This window comes from Cervus elaphus, chromosome 1 (genome assembly GCF_910594005.1).
Source record: "Cervus elaphus chromosome 1, mCerEla1.1, whole genome shotgun sequence".
Lineage (NCBI taxonomy): Eukaryota > Metazoa > Chordata > Mammalia > Artiodactyla > Cervidae > Cervus > Cervus elaphus.
In genome coordinates, this window is record NC_057815.1 from 92,528,429 (window position 1) to 92,538,031 (window position 9,603).

Here is a 9,603-nt window from a genome sequence, read left to right on the forward strand (position 1 = left end):
CCCTGGAGTTTGCTCAGACTCATGTTCATTGAATAAATGATTATAAATAATTCTACTTTTACATATGTGTATTCTAACTACAAGTGTGCTTTTTCACTTTTAGAAAGTAGTATTTGAAAATGAATAAATTACATATGAATCCAAAATTTGCCTAATTCACAAATAGAAATATTTCTATCCATTGAATATCCTGTTTAGCTTTGTATTATATTTAGCATAATGTACATTTGTTAAAATAAATGTCTATTAAAACAGATAAAATGTTACATATTAAAGTTTTACTCCACTGATAAGTAAATATGGGAGGAGGATATTTAAAAATATCTCTGTTCTATTATTAAATATAGCTTAAATAATCTAAACCTAAAATATTATATATCTTTATAAACATTATTTTTATTAAACCTCAATTTTTGGCTTCAGAAAATTATAAATGTCAAATAGGAGAGTTTGAGATGGGATATATTTATTTGTTCTGCTATTCTACTTCAAGTTAAAACAGGCATGTTTTGGGATCTGATGACAATTTCTTACTCCTGATAACTTATCTGTCTTTAACTTGTCTCTTTTCAGCAGTTCAGAGACTAGAACAAATGATTGAAGAGAATATTACCAGGGTGATGGAATTCATTCTTTTGGGTTTTTCAGTCCAGAGAGAGACTGAGATCCTTCTCTTTCTTCTCATTTTAGTGGTATATGCTCTAACTCTGGTGGGAAACATTGGCATGATTTCCTTAATCCGGTTGGATCCTCACCTTCACACACCCATGTACTTTTCTCTCAGTAATCTGGCCTTTGTAGACTTTTGTTACTCCTCGTCGATAGCCCCAAAGTTCCTGGAGACCCTCCTGACCAAGCACAGGTCCATATCCTTCTATGCATGTGTGGCACAGCTGGGGTTTTTCTTGAACTTCTTGATTTTGGAGATGTTCCTTCTTGCAGTAATGGCTTATGACCGCTATGTGGCCATCTGCAATCCTCTTCTCTACATGGTGATCATGTCCCAAAAGGTGTGCGTGCAACTGGTAGCAGGCCCTTACTTATACAGCTTTTCTGTTGCTTTCCTCCACACCATTGTTACTTTTCGATTGATCTACTGCGGCCCCAATGTTATTAATCACTTCTACTGTGATGATGTCCCTTTGATGGCCCTTGCCTGCTCAGACACCAGCCTCAAAGAGATCTTGATTTTTATCTTTGCTGGGTTCAACATGATCAGCTCTTTGACCACGGTCCTTATTTCTTACCTATACATTGTGGCTGCCATCCTGAGAATCCAATCTGCAGAAGGGAGGCGCAAAGCGTTCTCAACCTGTGGTTCTCATCTGACTGCTGTCACTATATTCTATGGGACTCTGATCTTCATGTATCTGCAGCCCAAATCCAACCATTCCCTTGACACAGACAAAATGGCCTCTGTCTTCTACACAATAGTCATTCCTATGTTGAATCCCATGATCTACAGCCTGAGGAACCAAGAGGTAAAAAATGCCTTGAGGAAAGCCTTTGAAAAATGTTATTTCCTGTCTCTAATAAACATTAGAATGTAACTTGCAACACTGACTGTCTTGGAACTATGCCACATGTAGATATGTTGTTTTTATTATCTTTGATAAGTTAATTTTATTTTTACCATTTTTATATGAGCAAAATGACTTTGCACATGTGTTCTATTTTTCACATAATTTATAAGTAAGATGAAAGGTTTAAAAGATTATAATGCACATTTTTAACAAATTGCTACTATTTGCATATGTGCCACTTGACAGTTTTGACCTGGAGAGTTTCTATTTAACTGATAATAAGATTTAGCCACTGCTTTCAAAAATGTTTCTATTTTATACATTGTGGAGACAGAAAAGGGAGGTGGTAAAGTAAATTTCCCGTCCATGCCCACATCATTCTTTGCAGTAGCTATTCCTCAACTGTATCCTGTCTGCTAAAAATCATTCCTCTCTGCTTCTGACTCCCACTAGATTCACTGTTGATCACTCTCTGTAATTCCATGGTTCTCATGTTGTTCAAAAAGATATCATTTTTCGCCATGCAGATCTGGGAATCAGGGTCAGCTTTTGGAAAGTCATACTCTCTTTTTCTGTATCAAAACAAAAATGAAGACATAACCCTATATTCCCTCAGGAAAGTTTAAGATCCTTTTATATGTTAGGGATTTGAAGAAATTACCAAGGGTTGAGGGGACAGGAAGCAGTAGTTTAAAACCAAGTTATAAATGTGGTTGCTGTCAGATGTCAGGAGTATAGTTTTATGTTGGGATGGTTGAAAAATGATGCAATCTAAGACCCACTTAAACCATCAACTGGAATGTGTATGTATTTTTTAAATTCAGATTCAAATGTTTGGTGTCTACCATGTGGGTGATACTGTGAGCTATTCTTGTAGGGCAAAATCAAAAACACTCCTGAATATGCTGAACAGTCTGCTATTTTGGAAAATACTGGCAAAAAAAAAAAATTATTGTTTAAGTTATTCAGAAACATTTTAGCTTATTTTATCAAAGTTATCTTAGTACACATTTCATTGTTAAATTAGATGTCAGATTTATGTGAAGACATCAAAATTGCTATGTTAAATTATTTATATTAAACTTTATTTTAAATATGCCTCTATTTTAATATATGCCATTACTAAAGCAGCAACAAGGTGTTCTAAGTGGCTGTACATTGTACAAATTCTGAAGAGAAGCAATGAGTTACAATCCTGATTTTCAAGTTCTTAATTCAACTTCTTTTGAGTCAGGGAGCACAGTTGCAGAAAAATCAATCTTGGAAATCATGACTGTCAATTGCCAAAGATAAAACTCAAGAAAAGAGAACATCTTTGTCATCGCTAACTTTTTAAATAATTCCCAAAGTCTAATTTAAATAGTTAAAAGCACAGCAGTGAGTTTATGTAGCAAACTGCAGAGTAAGGGCTGAACCTGAGATTGGCAGTGTGAGAAGGGCTTAAAGGTTAGTGAAGCTTTCAAAAGGAAGCTGGTGCCCCTTCTGGGTAGCATACTGGATTCAGGGGAGGTTGCTGCAAAACCACATGTTTACCAAAGACAGTTCAGATACATTTGCAGAGCTTCCAGAGCAGAAAGGATGATAGCCTGGGAGACTAAAAAAGACTAAAGTAAAACCAAAGTTCTAACACTGAGACAATACGGTGAAGAAACATATTAGTTTCATCAGTCTGCGTTAACAAATACCACACACTCGTTGACTTAGAACGACAAACATTATATTCTCGCATTTCTGGAGCCTACAAGTCTAAGTCAGGGTACTGGCGGAGCCATGCTCTCTGTGAAGCTCTAGAGGAGGTTCCGTCCTTGTTTGTTCCAGCCGCTGGTGTTCCCAGGCATTCCTCGGCTTGTAAACATCACTCCAGTCTCTGCTGTCTTCACACGGTCTTCTTCCTCTACATCTGTGTCCACATTTCTTCATTCTTGTAAGGACGTCACCCACACTGGATTAACGGTCCACCTTACTTCAGTATGACTTCATATTAACAATTGCATCTTCAACGACCCTATAACTCAATGACCCTATAACCAAATTCTGAGGTTCTTCAGGTTAGGAACTTAACATATCTTTTGGGGGAACAATTTCACTCATAATAAGTGCATGTAAGTGTGTGCATGCTTAGTTGTGTTCGATTTTGTGTGACCCTATGGACTGTAACCCACCAGGCACCTCTGTCCATGGGATTTTCCAGGCAAGAACACTGGAGTGGGTTGCCATTTCCTTTTCCAGGGGATGTTCCCCCAGGGATTGAAACCATGACTCTTGCATTGCAGATGATTCTTTGCTGCTGAGCCATTGGGGAAGCCCCACTAATAAGAACAGTGAAAGATGTGCTGGCTCAAATGTCTGGTGAAAACACATCTTATCTATACCTGTAAGTACAGTGCAGGAAAAAAAAAAAAAAAAATAGCTGAGGTTCCCTAACCTTAAGAAAGAGACCTGTAAGTACCTAAAATAGCTAGTTAAATGGCCTAGATGATGGGTCAAAAAGGATCCAAAACCAGTTAATGTGAAAACTGGAGTCTTAAAGGTCGTAACAAGCCCAAGGATTCATCAAGTAGTTAGGACAAAGGGATATATAACCTAATATCTGAGATAGATCAGAAGTTTGAGTTTTTCTCCTTCTGGTTAAGACAGAAGACAAGATGCCCTTCTCTCAATACCAGAATAGTTTCTGAAGAGACTTGATCATTCTCAGGTAAAAGTCATCCTAGTGAGTGGTAAGATGCAGAGGTGAAGTGCCAAGGATGTGTTTATGGAAAGTATTATAAGAACAAATATAGCACTATAGCTAAGTGAACTCCCAAGATGCAGTGACTTAATAATTTATTCCTTTCTCAGGCAGCAGTATGAGTTAAGGGGTTTGGGAAAGGCAATTAGACCCTCAACAGGTGGTTTTCATCTTTGTCTAAAAAAGTGATCATTTCAGTGGCAACATTTTCAAGTGGGAAGGAAGAGAAAAAAGTCCGTATCTAATGGCTTTAACACAGAGAAGATGATCTTTAGGTTTTAGGCATCACTTTCTACTGATGGCTTGTTGCCAAGACTGGACAACATTATGTATCTCACTGACAAGGGACAAAGGGAACGGTGGTTAACAGCTGGATGGCAAATGTTTTACTTATAAAATAAAATATAAAGTAGTGGACACTGAGGAATATGTCTGCCATAAGGATCACAGAAAATGTGATCTTAAAGGGTCAAGTTATAATGATCTCTGTCAATACGATTGTTTCTTGAGCAGCCTATCATTTCATACTTGACACCAACTTATTAGAAGCAAACTTGGGTGATTTGCAAACATAAAAAAACAAACAAACAAACAAAAAAACTTTGTTAATGTAGTTTCCAATACTAATCAAACAGTACTCTTTCTTCCTGCTCAGAACCTAAAGTTATGAAAAAGAACTCTCCTCCCACCATTTGCCTTTTCTCAGAACCAATCTGAGGGAATGTGGCCTGTGGGCAATTAGTAAATTAGCCTGAGTAACAATACTTTCTGTGCTAAAATGAATCCATCTTTCCAGTGATATTACCACAAGTAAATGCTACTTCTCAGAGTCTTTCTACACATGTTCAGTTGTGCACCCCTTTTAATTGGATTAGCCCTTAAACAAGAATAAACTCATTCATGAGAAATTACTTCTGTTTCTGATTTGCTTTTATGCTGGTATTATTAGTAAGAGTCAACAAGGACAAAAAATGTATTCTACTTATAATAAGAATGAAGGTAGATTAAGTGGACACCAATCAACATAAATTGAATTGTAAACTTGTAATCAGAACCCAATGGATACCAGTTTGAGCTGTGCTGATCATATTTTAACACATGCTTAGTGCAATGGCATTCGGTTTTACAGAGATTCTTATCTGGTTGACCCACTCTAGTTATTAAAAGCTTGACTTAAGCAGCTAAACACAGAATTAAGAGTGTAATGTTAGTGACAAGAATTCGGAATCAAACAATAGCTTTATCATAGCAATCAAAGGTTTAACAGGACATTCTTCTGATCAAAGGTCAGATTTTAAATGACAAAAATCCATATTGCTTCATCTTTTTAAACTATGAGAAGGACAGGATAGGCTTTAGTCATAAATATTTCACCTATTTAAATTAATAAAGAGAAAAATAACTAGCCAAAATCCAAACCAAAGAGTAGAACTACGGTGAGTCAACAGATTGCTTGAAACACAAATAGTGTTAATTATAGAGCAATACATACTGAGAATTAACCTTCTGATTGATTCACGACACTAGTTGAAGTTTCTGAATACATTTTTGTTTTCAAAAGTCCATGCATGTATGAATGTTATTGAAAGCTTTTTTTGGTAAATGAGGATCCATCAACTTTTATATTCATAGAAAAGTGATGAAGTCTTATTTTTTTCTCATGAAATTATATATTACTTATAAAACAAGTGAAAGGCAATTATATATAGAAAATATCCTAAGAAATCATATTCAGCTCTTACAAAGATACCTCCAAATTAACATGTGCTTATCCAAATGTATTTATCAGTTATCTGCTAACTACACTTAGCACAAATTTACATTCACTGTGACTAACAGTAATAGGTCAGTGTTAGTATGTTTGCACATGTAGATAAAGGAGGCTTAGTCCTGAGAGTCCATTCATGGGGTAAACCATCGCTGTGTTAGACTGGACCTCTTAGCATATTTAAGTGTTGCCTGTACACAGTCTATTTTAAACAGGAAATTTATATGCCTGGATATTTGTAACAGGAAGTGGCATACACGGAATTATGTACTGCGGGTTCACTGCCTCGAGTTTGTCTCGAGGATTGCTTTGTTGACCGCCTCTTTCACGTCTTTGTTCCTCAAACTGTGGATCATGGAATTCAGCATGGGCGTCACTGTGGTGTAAAACACAGCCACCATCTGCCCCTGCTCCACAGACTCTTCAGCGGGCCTCCTGAGACGGATGAAGATGAGAGTCCGTAAATCCTGGTAACATCTGTCAGGTGGGACCCACAGGTGGAGAATGCCTTCCTCCTGCCATCGGCAGAGCGCATGCGCAGCACGGCCGCTATGATGAGGTTATAGGTAATGAGAACCGCCGAGAGGGAATATGTGAAATCAATCCCAGCAATAACAAATTGGTGTATTCTTTAATGTGGACCCCTCCTCAGGATAAGAGAAGGGTGAGCACAATAGAAGTGGTTGATTTCATGTTTCCACAGACGTACAGGCCATATGTCCACAGAGTGCAGATCAGGCTAACAGAATCCATAGATGCAGGGCACAGAGATGAGACCAGCACAGACAGTCCTGGACGTTTTACTGCCGCAAAGCAGAGGGTTGCAGATGGCCATGTAGCGATTAAAGGCCATCACAGCCAAGGTATATACTCCCACGTGGACAAGGGCTCTGAAGAAGTAACACTGCACCAGACACCCCACGTAGGAAGTGGTTTTTGTCTCTGATAGTAAGTTTTCCAGCATCTTCGGAGTGACATTGAAACAGAACCACACATCCACAAAAGACAAATGACTCAGGAAAAAGTACATGGGGCTCTGAAGCTGGGGGCTGATGCTGATCAAAATAATCATAGCAATGTTCCCTATCAGAGTGATCATGTAAACTACTAGAAACACCACAAAAAAGAGAAATGAAGCTCCTGATGACGGGCCAGCCCCAGAAGAATAAGTTCTGTCACATCTGTGAAATTTGGCATTGCCTTCACTTAGACCCAGTCTGCATTGCCTATGGAAAGATTAAAAGAAATGAATGGATTTATTTTATTCTTGAAAATTTTGAGTCCTGTTTATCAATATTCTAGTTCAAATAATATAAAAATCAATGTAGACTTTGCACAAAATCTAACATAAGACTATATAATCACATTTATTTCCTTTAACAGGCCTTATAGGTAATTATTGCAATATTTATTAGTTTCTTAACTCTAAAGCAGACAATTACATTCATATACTACTAGTATTAGACAATTATTTTTGCTAAACTATTACAGTGATGTTAACCTCACAGAGTTCTAATAAAAGTAACGCTAGACTGAGAGTCATCAGAGAATGATGATCTACAATCATGAAAATACAGGGTACAGGTGAACCCAGACCAGAACTGAAATATCAGTGCCTATGTTATGTGCCCAAATTATTTTCTCTATGGTGTATTGAATTCCCATATGAATAATTTCAGGGGTAGGAAAATAGTTCACAGTGATTAATCAACTTCCAAATTGTGAGTTGCTATTAGTTGGAGAGAGTTTATACACTTTTTAAAATAGTTCCTCTTTTAAGTTTTTGTATTTTCATTCTCTTTTTCCTCAATATTTTACATAGCTGGCTACTTGCCCATAACTGAAAAGTCATATCCTCAAAGAGATCTTTGGCCATTCTATGTGCATCCTGCCTCTTCTTATTTCTGTGTTTATCAGCATGCTCCGTTTTTGTCTCACTCCATTCCCTAAATTGTCTCATTTGTATATTTTTCATTCACTCCTTTTCAGTCAGTTCAGTTCAGTTGCTCATTCATGTCTGACTCTTTGTGACCCCATGAACTGCAGCACGCCAGGCCTCCCTGTCCATCACCAACTCCTAGAGACAACTGAAACTCATATCCACCGAGTCGGTGATGCCATCCAACCATATCATCCTCTGTCTTCCCCTTCTCTTCCTGCTCTCAATATTTCCCAGAATCAGGATCTTTTCCAGTGAGTTAGCTCTTTGCATAAAGTGGCCAAAGTATTGGAGTTTCAGCTTCAGCATCAGTCCTTCCAATGAACACCCAGGACTGATCTCCTTTAGGATGGACTGGTTGGATGTCCTTGCAGTCCAAGGGACTCTCAACAGTCTTCTCTAACACCACAGTTCAAAAGCATCAATTCTTCGGCACTCAGCTTTCTTTATGGTCCAACTCTCACATCCATACATGACTACTGGAAAAACCATGGCCTTGACTAGACAGACCTTGTGCCTCCCTTCTGCTAAATGTGTCTGTAGAATGGCAATGGGGATGAATGGATAAGATATGATTACTATAGCCAGAGAATAGGTGAGATTAATGTAGGCATGAATAATCATTTTATATTCAAACTGTTGTATATAACAAAGGTTATGTGTATATATGTGCATATATACATATATATAGTGTATATAACAAAGGTTCCAGCACAGGCCATTTTGATGAGAGGTGGGTCTGCACAGTAAAAGTGGTTGATCTCAATCTTCTCACAGAAGTACAAGCCTTAGGTCCATAGTGTTGCTGCCAGACTAGTCAGAAAACCATGTACATAAGGGAAAGTAATCTGTCAGATACAGACAATCCTTGACATTTTTCTTCCATGGAGCAAAGGTTTACTAGTGGCTATATATCTGTCAAAGGCCATCACGGAAAGAATGAAATTTTCTACATGGACAAGAGCAATGGAGAAGAAACACTGTACCAAACAATCAGCATAGGAAAGTGTTTTTGTATCGGATAACAGGTTTTCCAGCATCTTAGGGGTGACATTGGAAGAAAACCACATATCAACAAAAAGCAAATGACTGAGAAAAAAGTACATGGGGCTGCAGAGTTGGGGACCAACCTTAATTAATAGGATCATGTGGATACTACCCACATGGTGATCATGTAGACCAGCAGGAAAATGATGAGGAGAACTTGCCATTCCTGATGACTGCTTAGTCCCAAAAGAATAAACTCTGTCACATCTGTGAAACTGAGCATTTTCTCTGTTCTTGGTCAATATTACATACAAACTTCTGGAATAATAAAAAGGAAACAAATTTTAAATACAAGTATTGATTGTTTATTAATTTATACTTTTTATTTATGGACTCTTTATCTTGATTACTAATAATTATCTATGAGTATTCCTTGGAAGAAAAGCTATGACCAACCTAGACAGCATATTAAAAAGCAGATATTAGTTTGCCAACAAAGGTCTGTCTTGTCAAAGCTATGGTTTTTCTAGTAGTCATGTGTGGGTGTGAGAGTTGGGCCATAAGAAAGCTGAGTGCAGAAGAAATGATGCTTTTGAACTGTGGTGTTGGAGAAGACTCTTGAGAGTCTCTTGGAATGCAAGGGGATCCAACCAGT

At 37.6% G+C, this 9,603-nt stretch overlaps 1 protein-coding gene and 2 pseudogenes across 1 annotated transcript; 1 reads left to right on the plus strand and 2 right to left on the minus strand.

Annotated features, from left to right (window-relative positions):
• Positions 1-593: 593 nt before the first annotated feature.
• Positions 594-1,550, plus strand: LOC122702831 (olfactory receptor 1038-like). Its single transcript, XM_043916695.1, has one exon. It carries the CDS (start codon positions 594-596, stop codon positions 1,548-1,550), a length of 957 nt encoding a protein of 318 aa, XP_043772630.1.
• Positions 1,551-6,300: 4,750 nt separating this feature from the next.
• On the minus strand, positions 6,301-7,219 carry LOC122700054 (annotated as a pseudogene).
• Positions 7,220-7,564: 345 nt separating this feature from the next.
• On the minus strand, positions 7,565-9,231 carry LOC122702833 (annotated as a pseudogene).
• Between the last annotated feature and the right edge of the window lie 372 nt (positions 9,232-9,603).

Excerpts from the sequence above, each read along its gene's own strand:
- LOC122702831 (XM_043916695.1), top strand. The coding sequence starts at position 594 with ATGATTGAAGAGAATATTACCAGGGTGATGGAATTCATTCTTTTGGGT.